Source organism: Papilio polytes, unplaced genomic scaffold, assembly GCF_000836215.1.
Source record: "Papilio polytes unplaced genomic scaffold, Ppol_1.0 DF824158.1, whole genome shotgun sequence".
Lineage (NCBI taxonomy): Eukaryota > Metazoa > Arthropoda > Insecta > Lepidoptera > Papilionidae > Papilio > Papilio polytes.
Genome location: NW_013525046.1, coordinates 1,200,007 through 1,221,155, shown reverse-complemented (window position 1 = coordinate 1,221,155; position 21,149 = coordinate 1,200,007). Strand labels below are relative to the sequence as shown.

At 33.1% G+C, this 21,149-nt stretch overlaps 1 protein-coding gene across 1 annotated transcript in view; it reads left to right on the top strand.

Annotated features, from left to right (window-relative positions):
* The first annotated feature begins 966 nt into the window (after positions 1-966).
* Positions 967-21,149, top strand: part of LOC106111489 (gamma-aminobutyric acid type B receptor subunit 2) — a 27,031-nt gene continuing 6,848 nt past the window's right edge. The window contains exons 1-7 of the mRNA XM_013293608.1: positions 967-1,426; positions 15,006-15,184; positions 15,540-15,683; positions 19,193-19,305; positions 20,362-20,524; positions 20,764-20,829; positions 21,099-21,147. Of these exons, the coding sequence (XP_013149062.1) occupies positions 967-1,426; positions 15,006-15,184; positions 15,540-15,683; positions 19,193-19,305; positions 20,362-20,524; positions 20,764-20,829; positions 21,099-21,147 (1,174 nt within the window). The remainder of the gene's footprint in view (positions 1,427-15,005; positions 15,185-15,539; positions 15,684-19,192; positions 19,306-20,361; positions 20,525-20,763; positions 20,830-21,098; positions 21,148-21,149) is intronic.

The window sequence follows — 21,149 nt, the reverse complement described above, 5'->3', positions numbered from 1 at the left end:
GACGATTTCAAATTATTTCACCTATTAAAAGCTGCGTTATCGCTGAGTTACATAGGGCATATTTTTTAAATTCACACAGACCAAATCGTGGGCAACAGCTAGTGTAAAATATAGACTTTACTAACATTCTACGCGACTCCGTCCGCGTAGAATTTAAATAAAACAAAAGTGAGTAAAAACTTTATTTATCGTATCAAAGGCGAGGTGAAAATAAATGAACGAAGGCTGATGAAACTGAATTCAATTTATGAGCCTTAAAAAAAAGACTTAATTTACTCCACAAATATTTATTTGCTAAAAGTCAAGGTACGTGGAATTATTTAGTAACGTAATAAAATTTGAATAACTCGCAACCGCGCATCGTTTTGGTTTTTCTCTGAATTTATCGAAAATCTCTCGAAAAATCATCTTAGTCAGAAACTGAAAATTTACATCATCACCAGCTCACTATATGTCCCCACTGAGGCTCGGAGCCTATCCCAAGTTAGGTGTGACTAGGCCATAGTTATAATTTCCATATGTACAACTAACTAGGAGACTCTAGCGTCCAGCAGCCCTTGATCAGATTAAGAGCAATACATAAATAATAAAACACCACTATTTTTTTCTTTTTCAGAATAGTCGGTGCCTGAGTGCCGGCCTGGCATGAGGCGACCTCAGCATCGGAACCCCTCCCTGAACCTTCTCTGCTCACCTCTTTGTGAATTAACCTTCAAAATATCTTACATCCTTTTCCTTACAACTTTTATCACCTTCCTTCCCTTAATAAAAACACAAATGTTATCAGAAAATATATCAAATCATTTTACAAATCATACTTTTGAACATTTGAATTTTTATAATGAAACAAATTATTTAGAAAAAGCAAATTCCAACGAGCTTACGGATAACTTAATAGAAGACATTTCTACAATCAACAATATTGAAAACAATGATGATACTATGGCACATAAAGAAAATTCTACAATGACTCTAAATCTAGGATATGATAATAATAATGAAACGATTGGTACAGATTTTAATGATTTAAAAGATTATTCGACTAACAGAATATTAAATGATAGCGAAGCTTTAACTTCCGTACAACTAGAAGATAATTTGGATGAACACTCAAATATTGATATAAGAGAAGTACAAGATGAATCAATGGGAAAGTTGAAAATCGACGAAACAACAAGAACAAAGATATTCCACGATTACTTTACGACAGTTAATAAAACTGAATCTAAATTACAACCAGATAAAGATTCAAGGAATGATTTTAATGAAACAATTAATGAAAATTTGAATCAAACCGACAAAGTTCTAATCCAAGTTGGGTTGAATGGTTCGGAAATATTTTTTAATAATTCCTTATTACATCCCGATACCCTTGTTCCTCCGATAACAGGAATCTTGCAATCAACAAGACCCGAATTCAATGAAGGTTAGTAAATATTCTTATATTGCTTCTTCCATTTTAGTCTTTGTTTAATCGAAATTCTATTTAATGAATCATAAAATAATCACCGCCCGGGCGAATTCACTAGGAGTCATTATCACAGGTAAGCAAAATACGAGAGAATACTCCGGGGTCATGTGACCACATTGTTCATAATTCAGTAACTCTTTACCATAATTAATAACCGACCTTAACCAATTAAAAAACTTGGAAATCCCACAAACAAAATAAACAGGAAAAATACTTATGAGTCAAATTATTGATAACATTATGACTAATGTAGCCAAAATGCATTAAGATAAAGAATCATGTTTAAACTAGAAATAGTACAATTACTTTCTCGTATTTACTTCATATACAAGTACACAAAGTTGCATACTTTTAAATCCTCTCATAAAATCATTACCTCTAGGAGTTGGGGATCATCCACTCAGCGTAAGATTGAATATAAAAATCGATCTATCATCACTTCAGTTACTCCCTTCCTAATTATGACTATCTACTAGCTGTTGCCCACGACTTTCACGCAATATTAACATAAAAAAGTAGCCAATAATATGCCCGTCTATGTCAGCTACCCTTCAGTGAAAGTCCGGTCGAAATCGGCCCAGCCGTTTCGGAGATCTACTGAAAAACGCGACGTGCGGACAGACAGACAAAGAAAAGAATTTTAAATGCGAATTTCGTTATCAGCAACGCAAGTCCATCATCTTCCAGAAATCTGGAATTTGTTTCTTGTGATATTATAGACATTAAAATTTTATTGTATGCTTAGATATATATAACACGATTCATCTCCTAAAAAAGGCTTTGTAAATGGTTTTTTCTTGTCTCCGTGCATAGTATATTGTAACTAAATGCAATACAAATCGTCAGTTTGATTTCTCAGCTGAAAGCTGGTCAATTAACGTCACTCAACACTGATTGCTCTCTGATGACTTGTGTACGGAGCGTACACTGGTAATTTCGAAATCCAATTCCGAACTTATGCTGGGTTTCTGAAGTTTCCATTTATTTTATCATAATATAAATTAGTATCATATTAATTAGTATTATTGTCCAAGTTTCAACGGAGTAAAACTCGTTCGGAAACGCACTTGATAATCGAAACAAAAACACTAAAGAATGTTTAAATTTACCAAGGAAACCGGCCATAAATGCTATGTTGTGTTTATTGTTACACTAAGCCTCATTTTACTAGTGTTTACAAGTAAATATATTATAAAATAATAAACTCGAAAAAGATATATAGAGGGTATTTGATAGAGTTTGTAGTCGAAACTGCTGAGCGGATTTTGATGAAATTAGGCGTTGATGTAGGTTATTGTCCATTCAGACGGAGTCGGGGGTGAAAGCTAATATGAAAGTAATGTTGAAATGTTTTTTTCAAATTCTTTACTAGTAGATATATGTATTTTGTAATATACATTTTGGAAAAGCCTACCTCTAAAGCCAAAAACTACTGAAAAACAAAAATTTATTTCGACTAAAAGCTCGTGAAAGTTTTACATTTCAAATAGCATATCACGAAAAAAAACCTTAATTGGAGGTCAGAAGTATCCGAAGCCGTCCCTCGTATTTGACAATAAATTGGCTTTAACAGGGATAACGAAGGGACCTCTAGTTAATTTTTTAAGAATAAAAAACCAGTAAATCCGTGAATTAATTGTGGATTACAAGTTTTTAAAAGTAACAATAAATATGAAAAGTTCAATATTTTGCTTTAAACGTTGAAGTGTCAATTTAAATGTTTTTTTATCATATGGTGGAATTCCCGAAATGGCGAAACGACCATTGCCTCAAGACACCCCTAATCGCAGATGCATTGCCTACCTTTACGAAGGAGGGAAACGCAATATAATAGGAAGGAAAAATATGCTAAAGAGTGTATTTCTCTCTCCTCGGTATAAAATGTTCCGCTTTACTTACCAACAATTAATTTTATTCCAAAGGATACAATCTGCAAGCGCGTGACATAAATTAATGTTGAAACAAGACTTACATTTAAAATTGAAAAAAATGTTATTTTCTTATTTGAATACTGTACATGTGTTAATTTATAAGAACCTTTTTAGATTTGCGTCAAATCTTTTATCGAAAAATTAATAGCTTAAAAAGATCAAATGATTAGAAATCCAAAACTGTATTGTTAAAAGTACTAGCATTTCGTTTTACGAGTTTTAACGCTAGTGGAACGAAGCATTAATATCAATTTGAGGCACACATGTCTGCGGCCGCGGAATGAGACAAGAAAAAAATGTATTTCATTAAAGTAATATATGAGAAGCGCGCAACCACGCAAATTGAATTTTCTAAACATAAATTATTTCAAACACGTGTTTCGGTAAATATCTGAAACGTATAACTTTTTTACATAACTTGATGTCGCGAAAAAACGTTTGCGTTGAAAAAAAAACATTAAGGATAACGTTAGAATCCAGAATAGATTAAATATCACTTTCATTACAATCAATTTAAAAATTAATAAAATCAATTTTTTTCATTACAAAAATATTAGATATTGCATCTTACTAATATTATAAACGAGAAAGTTTAGATAGATGTTTGTTAGAGTTTGTAGCCTGAACTGCTGAACGGATCTCGATGAAATTTTGCATAGATGTAGAGGACAGTCTGGAAGAACACATAGGCTACTTTATTTTGTTTTTTTTAATTCCACGCGGACGAAAGTTAGTATATAAACCATAAATAAACTATACATCGAAAGCACACGCAAAACATCTTAAAATATTCCTATGCAATGTTTATCAGAAACATTAACTGTGAGAAAACAGAACATTCTCATTTATCACACATATTTCGCATTGAATTCGAGTTCAGATTTAAAACTAAATATTACTTTTATATCAAAGCTTGAAAAATAAAAAAGCATAAATATTTTACACCACTCTACAAACTAACATTCATTTCAATGAAATTCTACTAGAAATCCGTATGAATACTGAAAATTTAAATGAAAAATATTTTCATATATAGATATTCTTTTTACATTTATCTTCGTTCATACTTTCGTTATAATGATCTCGATTTCGAATATCATTATTTATCTATACTATTTATATTTTAATAAAGCGTAAACACACACTTCTTTGTTGCCCAAGATGTCAGCAATTACAACATATTTTTGAATAATTCTTATTTAATAAAAAGCCCTACACTTAGGTCACGCTTTTGGCTATATATTTTCACGCTATTAAACTTAGGGGGTAAATATTTTGGATAAAAACCCTAATGTGGGAAAGAAACCATAAGTTGTTGCCAACATCAAGGAATCAAGGTTGCCATGGTTTGACATCATGTCATGTCATTTTGATATCCAATTGACAATTTGTCACATGTAAACAATAAAATTAAATTTTCTTAATTTTATGCGGATGAAGTCGCACGGGAACAGATAGTTTAAAATATTTTAAAGTTTAAACATTTTTTAGTTAAAGTTGATGATATCTTAGCAATTGAGTCACAAAGCCTCGCTTTTAATAAACCTTTTTGAAGTTGTGACAGAGTTGAATGCCCTTTGTATTCGAAACTGGGCTCAGATAATTCAACAAGAAAAAACAAAATAATATATCTTGAATATAAAAAATCTCACGCATTTAACTTCACAATACGAACTATAAGTGTTTTGAATATTAATGTAATAAAATATTTAATAATAATGATCGAATAATTAATAACGTTACTGGAAAATACGATTTATGTATGACAAACTTTTTTTCTACAATACAATATAATGCAGACATTTTCAAACTGTTTATTCAATAGTAAATTATTGTACAATGAATCGCGATAAACCACGGCTGAGTGATTTTGATCGTTGGTTACGCAACGTTAGGTAATGCACGTCGAGCGCAAGCGTTATCCAAAATATTAATTAACCTACATTATAATAACAACTAAATAGCGAAATAATAATTAGACCTAACATCGTACTGACAAAATTATTAAACAGATAGAAATAGATATAGTTTTTATAACATAAACTAAGAAAACTTCTAAACAATTATCGATGTTCATATAGTGGTTGAGCAATAACTGATAACAGATGGCGCTGACAACATTGTAAATATGTTTTCATTAAATTAAAATTAAAAGGATATTTCTATTAAATAGTTACATATTTTAAATGGCAGTTAATCGTAAAATTGTAATTGTTTAAGTTGCTAAAATATTATGGAAGAATATTTAATAACTGGCCGCTAAGAAAGCAATAGACAAAATTGTATTAAAAAAACAACAAGGATTTTAGGCGCGAATGCGAGTGCAAGATGTGAAGCAAACAATGGAACATCGTTTTTATTATATGCAATTTGACTAATAATTGTAAATAGTGTATGTATTCGGCAAATTAAGAAGATTTTCTCAATGGTACTAGTTTACATTTTTACATGAAGGTTGGTAAAAATTACTAGTTTTTTTCTTTTTAAATTACAAGGATCCTTTTCTTACTTAACTTTTTTATTATAAAATGTCGAAACCCCTAGCATAATAGGTAGAAGATTATCTTTTCTTTATTCAAGCTACATTATTCAAATCTTTTCAAGGGACAGATTCTCTAGAATCATAAAATATGGCTTTCCCTTATCCTTATTAATTTCAGTCGTCCCTTTAGAATAATTAAAAGTAGCGTTGCTATTATCAATACAGATTTTAAAAAGCCAAACTGTATTATAAATGCGAAAGTTTAGATGGATAAAGTTTTGTTAGTTTGTAGCCTGAACTGTTGAACGAAAGTCGATATTAGCATAGATGTAGAGGACAGTCTGGAAGAGCACATAGCCTACTTCTGTTTTTTAAATTCCATGATGACAGAGTCGCGCGCTAAATCAAGTAGCATATAAGAATTACTTATGGATCATTTAAATCATGTCTTATTTCTAAATAATTATTACTTACATCATCCAAAAAACCTTTAAGAAAATAATGTTGTTCTTATCAATATTATAAACTAGCTATTGCCAGCGACTCCGTCCGCGTGGAATAAAAATAAAAAAACTAAAGTAAGTAGCACTTGTGTTCTTCCAGACTATCCTCTACATCTATGCCAAATATCATTGAGATCCGTTCAACCGTTTAGGCTACAAACTCAAACAAACATCCATCCAGCCATCTATCTAAACTTTCGCATTATAACATTAGTAAGATGTGATATTTTAGATGAATGAATGGACGTATTAGTACGTATCTACGGAACAACCGAACGACACTCGATGAGATTTGGCACAGATGTAGAATATGGTCTGAAAGAACTTTTCATTCCACAAACGGAGTCGCGAGCAAAAGTTAGTATTTACTAAATATACGGTTTAAGCATCTTAAATGGTTGTATACAATAGTATTTTTTAACTTAACAAGCTACATGTTAATAGCAGTAACACAGTTAACAATGTTGCCTGTAGAAGTTATATGAAAGCCTTTGACCTTTCTCCCCATTGTTCCGCCGGCCGAGTACGCGAGGTAACTGTTGCCAATAACTATTAACCTCTTATACAAGTGCTGTAACGTTTTATAAGTAGAACACAACGCTATTTAAAACGTTTGTATCTAACTACAATGAGTTTACATTTATTTTATTGTTAATTTTTCGTATGTGACAGATTTTTTTAAGTTAAATAACTCTGATAGCACTACTAACTAATTTTAAGACAATCCTTTCCCTTGTTCGAATAAATCAGTTTTAAAATCATTTTCACCTCCTAAATTTATTAATGTGAAAATATATAGCCTAAAGCGTGACGTAAGTGTAGGGCTATTGATTAAAAAAAGAGTTATTCGAAAATATGCTATGATTGCTGACATCTTAGGCAACAAAGAAGTGTGTGTTTACGCTTTATTATTTTAGTATAGAAGTATGGAAGATGTGAATTTGTTTCTATTTAATATTATATGTAATCGATGTTCAATAAGACACTTGGCGTTTACAAGAGCTAGGCAGGAGTTTACCGCTCTTGTCGAGAGGTTGTAGGTCGTGACAGGTGGTAGGTAATTGCCTCTTCTAGTTAATTACAAACCGTACACGGCGCTAAACATTGTTTAATCTGACAGACATATTAAATATAAGCGCGAATAATCGTTTTATTATATAAAATAATTCAAAATATAGCCTATGTTACTCACGGGTAAATTACGTTTCTAACGGTGAATGAATTTTGAACATCGGCCTAGTAGTCTTTTCGTGAATCACATACATACAAAAATGATAAAATACAAATCTTTCCTCTTTATAACTTAGAATAGATAGGCTCTACGTATATGAGCAGAAAGCTCTTACATCAAATTTATGTTTTAAATTTAACGTGTAAAACTAAAATTTCTGAAAATAATCAGTAAATTACATAAAAAACACGAAATTGGCAAAAATAAGTTACACATAGACTTTAAGTAAGAATTAAATGTATTTTAAAAACATTCTGTATGGGTAGGTTTAAACAAACTCGATTAGCAGTTGCGGGTCTTCAACCCGATCAGCAGTTCCAATAAGCCTACGTTATAATCGCACTTCCGCGGCTGTGTTGACATCATTACGTTGCCCTGACATGGCAGAATCGCTAAGAGAGAAGCCACACGAGCGGTAACGCTACGCCGCAAACTGACGCGTTCTCGCACCATCGGTATGTCAAAGCTTATTTGTGCTGTTTCATATGACGCGATGGGAATAAAAACAATAATACAAAGCATCATAAGACTCTTGCAGGACTCTTATCTCGTTCTACGTGTCATGTCAATGTTTTTTAAACCTAACTATATTTTCTCTATTGTTTCATAGAAGTAATCGTGATGACAGCGTCACTTTTATGTCTAAATGTCTTTATGTTATTACTAGCTTTTGCTTATGACTTCGTCTCCAAATAATTAAAACAAAAAACAATAAATAGTATTGACTATGTTTCTCACTGATAACGTAACTTTTTACTTGTGAAATATTTTGAAAAATCAGCCCAGTAGTTTTTAAGTCATTTCAATACATGCAAAAATACAAATATTTCCTCTTTATAACATTAGTATAGATAATTAAATTTTCCCTTATTACAATTGCATAATTGCGTTGAAACGACGTCGCGCCACCCGTGTGGCACATCTCTATTACAATTCCACATTAATGACATTCCCATCACTCAATTACGGCTTTAATGAAGCAAACGTTTACGTACGATCTCACTGTAAAGGGAAAAGCAATCAATTCGTAAAGGGGAAATTACATTGAACAGTTTATGAATTGAATACCGTACCCACTGAATGAAAAAATATCTATGGTGTTAATACTTCTTTTCGTATATTTCTACATTTTAAATTGCTAGAATTTTAATATATAACGAACGTAGTAAATGGGAATTTATTATTTTTACCTACTCTTTTCGGTTACGTGTAAAGTAAATCAATGTCTTTATTTATATAGGAACTGGCTTTCGCCCGTGACTTCGTCCGCGTAGAATTTAAAAAAAAACAAAAGTGAGTAGCATATTTATTCTTCCAGAATATCCTCTACATCTGTGCCAAATTTCATCGAAAACCGTTCAGCCGTTTACGCTACAAACTCTAACAAACATCCATCCATCTAAACTTTCACATTTATAATATTAAGTAATTAGTAATATAATGTTAGTAAGATTAGTGAGGTATTACATCTTCGTAATATGTTTATTATCTAACAGGAAAACGAATTGTAATTACAAAGCTCTTCGTAGCGAGAAATTAGAATGTCCGGAGAGAGATTTTTCAAGTGGACGTGAGGGAAAAATAAAAGATTTTATCCGGAAATAAGGTTTTATTATTGAAACTATCACTTCATTGATAAAACAACGAATAGTGTTATGATTTAAATAGGAATATAATGGTATGAGATTTAAAGCGTTTAAATACTTACTACCTAAATAAAAACTAGCATTTAATGTAGTTCTGGCAAAAATAGAAATGTAGAATTCCCACATTATAAATAAATACACTGCCTAATATTTTTTTTATAATATAATGTGGCAAACGAGCAACCAGCCACCTGAGTCCGCTAAAATGGCGAGGCGACCGCTGCCCATATACATCCGCAATTGCAGATGCGTTGCCTACCCTCATTCGACGGAGGAGGAGACGTACATTAAGAGGATTTTTCCCCTTCCTATGCATCTCCTCCACCGTCAAATCCACTTCCCCTTCCCATCCTCTCCTTATAAGATAAGGGTGGCAATAGAAAGGGACTTAAATTAGGCCTCCGGAACCACTCTCATCAGACGAAACACGGAATTGCTTCCACTTCACGCCTGTCTTCTGTGTGGTCGTGGTATTACTGGGGGCGTGCCGGCCCTGCAGTGCTAAGATGTTAAAGCGGGCACTACCACTGATAAACTATGTCATTATATTCGAATCATATCTGATAAACTTACCCAAACAGCGCGCGCACATCTTGGATTAAACTATCGCACAACTGTTTAGTCGCGCTTTTATTCCTATAAGCTTGTATGGAGATGCACACTACTCGCTTTTTAATTGTGCAACTAAACAATCGACAAATAATCGCACACACTGCTGTCCGATAATTTAGTCAAAGGTGTACGCCCGCTCTAAACATTATAAACGAGGTCATTTGAATCATATCTGATAAAGTTACTCTAACACTGTCATATTTGCTAATTGTGACGTCATTAACAGACGACGCCATTGTGACATTACATGAATTTGATTTTAAGGGTTATAAATGTAATTTAAATTGAATTCATGACTAATAATTTAATTCAACAATAACATACAACTTTCAATAGAATTGTATTAACATTGTTTTTAATTTTTGATTTTAAAATACGCGTGACTTTTTTCCGTTTCCATTTCTGTGAATCTGCATTCGGAATGCTAACAGGAGCATAGAGAAATCTTATTACTGAAAGTGCTCTGTGGAACTCTGTAGTTAAACAAGATGTTATTAGCAAGGTAAACGGTTTTACGCTAGATAATCTTACTAATATTATAATGCTATAGTTAACACAGAATTACAGAATAAAATACTAAAGGATATTGCGTTTTCTTCAGATATTTATCTTTTTAAATCGAATTTATAAAGATAAAGGGACGCGTTACGACTGGACGAGCTATTTATGGATAATTATCTAGAGAATAAGAAACAACGGGAAATATCCCGCCGAGAGGACTAATTTATTTCTGAATTTCTACGAATTGAAAACAGACGTTCCAATTTCTCGCTAGAGGGCGCTTCGAAACAATTATACTCCACTTTTTATTACATTTAACGCTTTTTTATTATCACAAAACAAAATGGCCGAAAGCCTAAATCGTAAAATGTAAGTTTATAATTTAATTATAATATTTATTAAAAAATGATTACTTAACTACCAAATTTCATTTAAATCAATGTAATGTGAGTATAACCTAAAAAATAAATGATGTAAGAAGTAAATAATTCCACAGTAAGAATAATCCGTAATTTGAAGACGGTACTCTTATATGAACTACAATTCCACTGAGATTAATTCAATTCCACCAGCGGCTAAGCTGGTTTCAACCCAATTATTACCACTAAATGAACAAGGTGACTGTAGACTGTGACTGTAACGGTGCACCACTGAAACGACATTTAAGGCCCTAGAAACAAAGTCGCTTCCCGCTGTCTGTTAGTCTGTATGCTTAAATCTATAAAACTACGTATTGATTTTGATGCAGTTTTATCAATAGATAGAGTGGTTCGAGAAGACGGTTTATATGCTAATTCTAGAGTTTTCAAATGTGATGCCGAAACTAAATTTTCGTATCAGTATTGGACCCGGTCGATACGGACCGGATCCGTATTTATATTATAAAACTGTTATTATCACCTGAAATAATCTAGAAAATTTGTACGCTATATAAAGGTAAATGAAATTAAAATTAAACATCACAGATATTATTAAGAGATGAGTTTATCCATGCTGTTGTAATTACAATTCAGCCGCCTGTTATATTCATTGTAATGAAGTGAACTTAATTACCTTTGTTTTGTTAAGGGCAGAATACACGGACTCGATGCTGCAGATTGATTAGAGCTACCGTGCACAGCGATCCTTATAAATCAAAATTACACAGTAAATTCCTCCTGCTGAGACACAAAGCATAGAAAAGCAATTTATTTGCATTTTAAGGTAATACAAGGATTTGACTTGCAATTCAAGGAAAAAAACAAAAAACATAGCTCATATGACAAATGACTTTACTGCCACATAACATTATAGTTAAATATTCACAAGCCGAAATAATTTGTCATTTAAGAACTTTAATAAAATAGAGAGAAGTCGCATTATTTGTAATCTTTCTAGCATAGAATTGGACATTAAAAATCCATCTTCTCTAATGTGCGAAAGATGTGTCATGTCAGATTTGTAACGACCGAGTGTATCGCTTTCTACGCAAAATTTACTATCAAAAAATTGAATGTAAGACTAACAATTCAAAACCAATTAATCTTCATACGTTATCAAATAATCACCTAGTCCGTCAAACTACATGCGATTAAATATTTGGACAGACAAATGAAGTTGCTCAAAAATCGCTTTGTCGCTGTCAAAACTTCTAGAAAATCAGCAGTGTATAGTTGCAACCAAATAATCTTCGTAATCATTTTCCCGAAGGAGGATTGTGAAACAATTTCATTGTACATCCGAAGATTTATAATTTACGAGCGGAAAGCAGTTAAATTTGGGATCCTTTCGAAATTGAAATCTTCATAAATTTATCCAATTGTCTTTTCTTATAACTGTTTCATTTTTAGAACAGTAAGATTCTGACTGACTGATTTCGGATGTTTCCCGAAAGGCCCAACGATGGGTAGAACTAGTGGGATTTTTTTCGAACTGGGAAGGGGAAAATATCCCAATAGATTTAATCAACGTGCCGATCGGTCTAACGGGAAACATTCTTGATTTCAGTAATGTTTTTCGCAGTTATGGATGGGTGTATGTATTGAACGAATTGTCTATTTTAGCGAGAACATTGTTAGCTTCTTGATATTCCGGGACACGTCTCTAGAGATCGAGTACTCTTCGATCTATCTATAATAAACTTTGCTAATACTTACTTATTTGTTATATATATTATTTTGACAATCTTAATCTGTTAATGTAAATACAAAAGATTAATGCATAAATAAACATACAAGTGGTGATAGGGGCAGCATATGGACTCCTGGCAGGTAATCAGTGCAAAATACAACCTCTTTGGCTGACAAGAAGTGTGAATACAGCCAAAGAGGTTGCATACTGGCCACCGAGACATTTACGTGGTTTGATAAGGAAAATAAGAAAAAAATCGCACACAAAAAGAAAAAAGTGATCGGGATAGTTTAGTTAAATGATTGTAAATATGTAAATAAGTTTGAATAAAATTGTTTTGGTTTAGTATAAAAGTTTTGTTTTGTATATTTGTCTGCCACGCCGTCGGTAACAGATTAAACAGCGGGTCCTAAACACTAGTTTGATGATGGTCATATTTGAGTTAATCCATTATTTAGTTTATAATGTTACATAGAAATATAAACAATTTAATGGTTTTATGTTTAATATTGAGTGCTTATTATATTTTATTCAAGTTTAATCTGAAATGTTTCTTAAAATCGTTACATTTTATGAAAAGAGAGTAAAACTTAGCGCTTAATGATTTCACTTTGCGAAAGAAAATTAATTTCCGTCAGAGGATACGACGTTTCTTGAAGGTATGTCCTTTTTATTACATTCGACTGAAAGCATCGGATTTATAGCTTAAGAGCCAATAAAATTTTATCGTTTTAACTAGCTTTACGGCCAAATTGAAACTAGTCACTTTTGAAGATTTAATCGGAACTAATATGAGTGGAAAGATAGCTTATTTGATGACATAAAACATATAATATTAATATAAACAATTTTAATGGAATTAAAATTAAAATTAATGTCTAATTTAATATAACAGATGGCGTTAATTTAAAAATATACTCCAAGTACAACAAATATTCCACTATTTTGAAGAAACAAACGCGCGTGTTTAACCTACATATCCTCTCCACTATTCACGTAAGGATAATAAACCTAACATACCTGACCGTCATTAAAAGGTGAATATTAAATTTCCCGCCTCCACAGACTATAAATACAACGTCATTACGCGGCCATTACTGTGACGTCACACGTCGGTTCACGCGCCGACTAATCCTTGCCGCAGCGTATTTTATTACCACAGACAATAAATTATTTGATATCAGTCGTAAGGATGCTTTTATTAATTTAATAAATAACCACAAGATAATAAATAGTCTAGTTTTGACAGCTGTCAGAGAAAGAATAGACTACTACTTTCTACTGATTTTGTCCGATAAGAGGATGTAATGGCCAAAATTATGCAAAATTGTGCAAATTTTATGAACAGCATGCGTAAGATTAAATTTTTCGTCATGTATGAAATTACTAGATTTCGCCCGATTCTCCGTTTGCGAGGAATTAAAAAAAAAACAAAAGCTAAGTACCCTACGTGTTCTTCCAGACTATCGTCTACATCTATGCCAAATATTATCGAGATCCGTTCAGCCGTTTAGGCTACAAACTCTAACAAACATCCATCCATTCATTCAAACATTCCCGTTTTTAATATTAGTGTGATTAGTAACCATAACTACCCATTTAAGGTGTCATTTTTGCCAGGATTTCAAAAATGCATCCAATCCGTTTTTTTTTAAACTTATATGTTTATTACATCTTTTTCCCTTAAAATGTTTATATGTATTTAGACTTCGTCTTATCTAACTTAAAAAGGACTGCCTTTCAATAGCGTAAATGTAGAGTAAAATTAACTTGAATATATAAAAATGGACTGAGCAAAATTCTTTCTGTGTCATTCCAATATTCGAGTCTGGACAAATAACTTCCTAAAAGGGCAAGGCCTAAACTTAATGGGCGATGTTCCCAAGCGTATATTAAATGTCCCAACATCCATTAAATCGTTTGATATCATTAATAAAATAGACTTCAGGCCATTAGAGTACGTGTGACATGGCCAATAACTTTCAAGGTTGAATACTTGACCCTATTTATTGCTTTTCATGATGTTCTTTTAGAGATTGAGGCAAGAAACGCAGTTAAAACGAATAAATAACATTAAAACCATAGTACACGCGTAATAATCCTTAAATTACTCATTTCTGTCCTTCTGTACAACGAATCTACGTTTAAAATCACTCCTGTAAATGTATTGTAATTTATAGGAAATTACAATGAAAACTATCATGCGCTTTTTCACAATTAGTCGCATATTTCGGCTAAAGTGATACGTTAAATAAAACTAAAGTTAACGAGTGAATAAAAATACACGACCTTTCTCCGGCCCACGTAAACCCTTTTCTATATAGTTTTATGATCAAACAACAAAGACTGCTTTGCCGATAAAAAGGCAAAGTATTTCACTCGAAAGAATAAGATTATTTTGCTATAGCATTTTTCAACATAAGCTGTTATAGATCTAAATTAATGTAAGTTTTCATATAATAATTTTAAAATTGAAAATAACGCCATCTAGTTGAACGAAATGTAATCTCTGTTGCCAGAATTACCGGAACCAAGAAAGCTAGTATCCATCCTGGGCCTCTTCGAATTGACAGTGGGGGATATGCCGCGTGCAGAGGGCGCCTCCGAGCTGGCAGCAGCGCGGCTTGCTATTAGCCACATCAACCAACGGAGGCTCCTACCCGGGTACACATTGCACCTCATCACCAACGATACCAAGGTACAAGAAACGACAGGTTCAAAATATATAAGGTACGGACTACCGATCTTGCGGTCAAAAGTTCGAATCTCGTAAACAATTGTCATAAACCATATCCTAGCACAGGCCTAAAGCTCAGTCCGTATGGTTAAAGGAAATGTTAGTAAATAAACAAAAATCTACTAATATTTTATATAAAAAGTTGTATTTAATAATTACGTAGTGTCTGCAAATTCAAACTCCTTCCGTTGTATAATAAGAGTCAAAATGTTTGCCGGCTCGTGTCTGCGAAGGTTTTCAAATATTCCGAGCTACCATAATATTTGAATAACAGTACCACACCAATATAATTTTTAACTATATAATGTGTGGGCAGTGTGACCCAGGCGTGGGCGTGGACCGATTCTTCCACGCGTTGTACACGGAGCGTTCATCGCGCATGGTAATGGTGCTCGGAAGCGCGTGTTCTGATGTCACCGAGAGCATCGCTAAGATCGTTCCTTATTGGAATATTGTACAGGTAAATGTTCAAAGTTTTCAATTATTTTCGTAACATCTTATAAACCAATGGTCCTAGTTAGTGAAAAATATCTCACAGATAAGCTAACAAGTCTTGTCTTCTGCCCTTCAAAATAATCTAGCTTCTTACTTCTTACGAATATTATAAATGCGAAAGTTTAGATGGACGGATAGATGGATGAATGTTTGTTAGAGTTTATAGCCTAAACGGCTGTACGGAACTGGATGAAATTTGGCATAAACATAGAGGATAGTCTGGAAGAACACATAAGCTACTCCCTTTTATTTTTTTTAATTCCACGCGAACGGAGTCTGGGCCGAAAGCTAGTTAAATATAAAAGGCATAAGAACATTACCAATTAAACTAAGAAATACGTCTGTACCTTATGAATTTAGAAATCTATCTTATAGTAATTTTAATATATAAAATAACCCGAAATTAACTACAAATATAACTTCAATATTTATGATTGGTTTCGACATGTATCGAAAGTTTTACATAGATCAAAGTAATAAGTAAAATAAACTCTCAGAGCGAGGCTCAGAGAATGCTTTTGAGAAAAGATAACAAAGATCTTACATTTAAAGTACGCCAGTTGAAAAGTTCAAGCAACACAAATAAAGGCGTTAAAACTTCACACATATTTTATACGCTTAGATTTTACACAGGGCTTTGAAGTTATTAGTATAGAAAATGTTTAAGTTTGTAATAAGCCATACCTACTTTGAAGTTGCGAACATTAACACCGCAACAAACTGCCGTTAAAATGTGCAGTTCGCATTTTCAGTTAGAAATATCAATTTTAACTGAACGTATAAAGCAGTTATAGTGCCAAATTAGTGTTGTTTAATATAGGTTTACGAGCACATAAGAAATTCGCTAGATAAAGAGTTTATGACTAAAAAAAATATGAAAGTTTCCCCTTTTCATACTTTCCAATATCGAAAAACTTTAAAGTATATACTTCAGAGATATCTTTGAATTTACAATGCAAGAAACTTTCACGGAAAGGATTACACGAAGTCGTCAATACTGAACGAAGTTTATCAGGCAATTCACAAAAATATACTTTAGGATTGGGTAATAAAGTATACTTTCGTATGTTGAACAATAATTTTACAGTGGTAGTGCCCGCTTTAACATCTTAGCACGAATAGGCCGGCACGCCCCATGTAATACCACGACCACACAGAAGACAGCCGTGAAATAGAAGCAATTCCGTGTTTCGTCTGATGAGTGTGGTGCCGGAGGCCTAATTTTAGTCCCTTTCTCTTTACCACTCTTTTCTTATAAGGAGAGGATGGGAAGAGGAAATGAATTTGACGGTGGAGGAGATGCATAGGGAGGGGAAATATATATATCCTCCTGCGGATGTCTATGGACAACGGTCGCTTCGCCATTTTGGTGGATTCAGGTGGCCGCGTGCTCGTTTGCCACCTTATTTTATAAAAAAAATAATAATTGCTATTTAAATTCAACAGTTGTTCGGAATATTGAATTGGCTGCTGCATAAATTCGAACACTAATCTATACTTATATACTAATATTTGAAAGAGGAAAGATTTGTATTTTTGTGTATAGTAAAATAACTCAAAAACTAATAGGCCGATTTCAATAATTCTTTCACCATTAGAAAGCTACATTATCAATGAGATATATTGTTTATTATTTCACTCGAGCAAAGTCGCGAGCATCTGCTAGTCTATGATAATGAAAGCAGCGATATGTGCAATGTAATTGTCATCTAAAACAATTGGAGCATGAAAATAACGTCGCTTGGGAACGTAATTACATCCAGTAATCGCAGTGAAAGCCCATCTGCTAATGGATCTCTAAAAAATGAATCCATATGCATCTACAACTCATAAACACGCGTTCGTCTTGAATATGATTAAAACATCCTTCAAGTTTTTATCTTAATAAGAGCGCACATCTTTGACTAAACTATCGCATGACTGTTGTACGATTATAGATTGTTTCGCAGCCAATTCAACTAACTAAGTAATGCGCGCACCTTCATATAAGCTTATAGGAATCAAAGCGCGACTAAACAGTTGTGCGATAGTTTAGCCGTCAAATTTAAAAATCATGTTAAAGAAATTTCGTAGCTGGTAAAGAAAAAGTAATTATTACCGAACATCCCTATGCATTATTACCAAACAAAAATAATTTACTCACAAATAAGAATTCTAACATTTCTCGACTACAAACTCAAGATGTTGCACGATTCATAGATAGTAAAAATCTGCTCTTATCGCATTTTGTGTCAAGTTAAAACAATGACTCCGTTCAAGTCGTGTCCTTACCAAGCAGAAACTTTACTTCAACTTTTAACGAACAAAGAAATTGAGTAGAAAGTTTTCGGCCACGAGGAAATTTCTCATTTCTTTGATTCTTTCCACTTAAGAGTTCAGCGTTAAGTTACATCTTTTGTATGTGTCCTCACTTAAGTTGTGACAAAACTGTGAAAGGACTTTCTTAACGTGGTCATTAATCAATTTGTAATTGTTCCCATTATAATACTAATCTAAAGAGAAAAGATTTTTTTTTATATGTAAAAAATGAACTCAAAACTTTAACCAAAAAAATCTTTGACTTCTATTCATTACTAGATCTTTCTAAATTTCGCATAAACGTATTTAATAGTAACTAACTGTTGCTCACGACTTCGTGGTGAAATTAAAAATATAGCATTTGTAACGTAGCGAAAACGTAGTTTTTAATAGTGGAAGAATTTTTGAAATCGGCCCATTTTTTCAGTTGACATAAAAATTCAGTTAAAACATACAAAAATCCATAAATACAATCTTCTTTGTAATAGTATAGATATTGATTATTATTTCGTTTATAAACAAACTACTAAACTACAATGTAGAGTTGGCAAAATTTGTAGAACCAAAGCAAGTACAAAGCACTGTTTGGAAAGCTGTGAAATGACAAACGCAGGCTTTCGTCGGCGGACGTTTTATTACGTTCGTCAGCCACAGGCTTAGGTACTGCCAATCGCTAATATTGCTTTGTTTCGATACTTTACTATGCTTATGACGAGTTATTAAAAAATCCAAATGCAAACGCGAAAAGACAGTCAAGTGGAATTATTTTGTGTTTCATTTGATGAGTTTTTGTTACTAGCTGTTGCTCACAACTTCGCCCGCGTGAATGTACAAATAATAAAAAATGTAGCCTATGGTACTCAGTTATGACCTAGCTGTTCACTGGTGAAAGAATATTTGAAATTGACCCAGTAGTTTTTAAGTTATTTCAATATGTTTAAAAATACAAATCTTTCCTCTTTATAATATTAGTATAGGTAGATATAGTTGTGAGTCGAAGTTCACGGAAGTTGCATACATATGTGTGGAGGGCAATGAAAATTGTTGTGTTTAGCTGCATTTTTATATTCTTTTTTATTGGATTTCTGTAGGTAATCTATAATATTTTGTCAGTTCTCTCTCTTAAGATGCTGTATTAAAAAATACTATAAAACGTCATAACTTTGTAAATCTTAGGTATCGTTCGGTTCTACTTCACCGGCGCTGAGTGACCGCTCAGAATTCCCGCTCTTTTGTAGAACTGTGGCCCCGGATTCTTCGCACAATCCCGCAAGGATCGCCTTTATCAGGTAAACGTAACACAGTTGAAATAACCCCATACACATGAATTCTTATTTTTATTAATTAAACAAATGTATCGAAAATAGAGAGTGCTTTTGAATCTTAGTCAAATAAAAAAAAAACTTCGATTTAAATTTCCCGCCTAGTTAATATCTGGCTGACAGTTCATTATAACGCTAATCAATCATAATTAAATAGATATTAATTGAAATATTACGCTTCTCTATCAATTAAACTTTTCAGTAATAAATTAAATTAATTACGACGTCAAAATAGTATGAAACAGGTGAATTAAAATACAAACAATATATAACTAATCAAAGAAATGGTAAAATATTCCAAGTCGATATACAATTTAATAATTATTAATTTTAAGTAGCACATCGCTTGGCAACATCCAATTTATTATGTTAATATTCTACGTATCAAAATAATCCTTGAGACGAAGAATTAACGTGTGTAAACATAACATTGATTATCGGAAACATAATATTAGCATAATCAAAACAGCGTCAAACAGAATGTCTTGTCAAAAACAAATTTTCTCGTAGACTTCTTACAAACTTCCAAGATGACGAAGCAAAGTAATTTGCCGGTTACCTGACAAAGTTTGCAAATTGTAACGTGATTTCCATTAACGATGTCAAATTTTATTATTTTCTTAGCAAATAGTCTATTAAATTACAAACCTATGGTTCAAAGACCTCTAACTAAGGATAGGCGATCCGATCTGATACTTTGGTACATGCAATCCAAAGAAACATTTAATAAGTATATAAACTAGATATGAGAACGCCATTTTTCCCCGGTAACTTCTTTGAAAGGTAATATCTCAATGTCAAATTGGAGATGGCTAGACGCTCAGTATTTGAATTATCGGTTTGTTTCTGATTTTGACTATCGGACAACAGGTTAGTGAGATTATGTGAAAAATGTTTCAAGTGAAAAGTCAATTATGCTTAGTCTACATTTCTTTAATCTCTTTAGATCTAAATATCGATACCAAGCATCTAGATTGGACATCACTACCCTTAACCAATGTGGTGCTAAATGCGTGTTCTCAGGCAACATGGTTGGGACACGGTAACCGCATTCTCTCAGAATGAGGAGGTGTACTCACTGGCGGTGAACGAGCTGGTGACGCAGCTGGAAGCAGCAAACATCACCTGCGCGGCTTCCATCACTTTCGCAGAGTCGGACTTCAAGGAACAATTGCAACAACTAAAGGTTTCATGTCAATATCAATAGACGACTAATTGAATTGTGTGAAGGGTGACATGATGAAGAAGGGAGTGATGATTGAGATGACGGATGTTAGAGTTATTTGGAGGACGAAATCCCAGTACTGACCCCACGGGAGTACGAAACGGTTGGGAAGAAGAAAACCTCAAATCTCACTAATAATAACTCGAAAATAGATCTTTGAAAGAGTCTCTTAATGACTTTTTTAAAAATATTGGTTCCAGAAATTGGATATCCGCATAATTATTGGCAGTTTCTCCCAAGAAATGGTGCCGAAGATATTTTGCGAGGTGAGTTGGAATCCTTAATATATCTTTATCATTTTTCACTACTTTCTTATTGAAACCTAAATCTAAAATTTCCACGTCAAAATAGTGATTTTAAATTCTAAATGTGGTGAGTGGTTGAACTGTCATCTTTTTAGATTACTTTCAGATTTACGAAGTAGTCTGCTAATAAGGATTTCCAATCGACTGGATCCCTATATACGTACCTCTAGGTTCTTAAAGTGTTGAGTGTTTATTCATTTGAGACTTGCGATGTGGTGTCGAGATCGCAGGCGTTCAGGCTGGGCATGTACGGCGCGGAGTACGCGTGGCTGCTGGCCGGC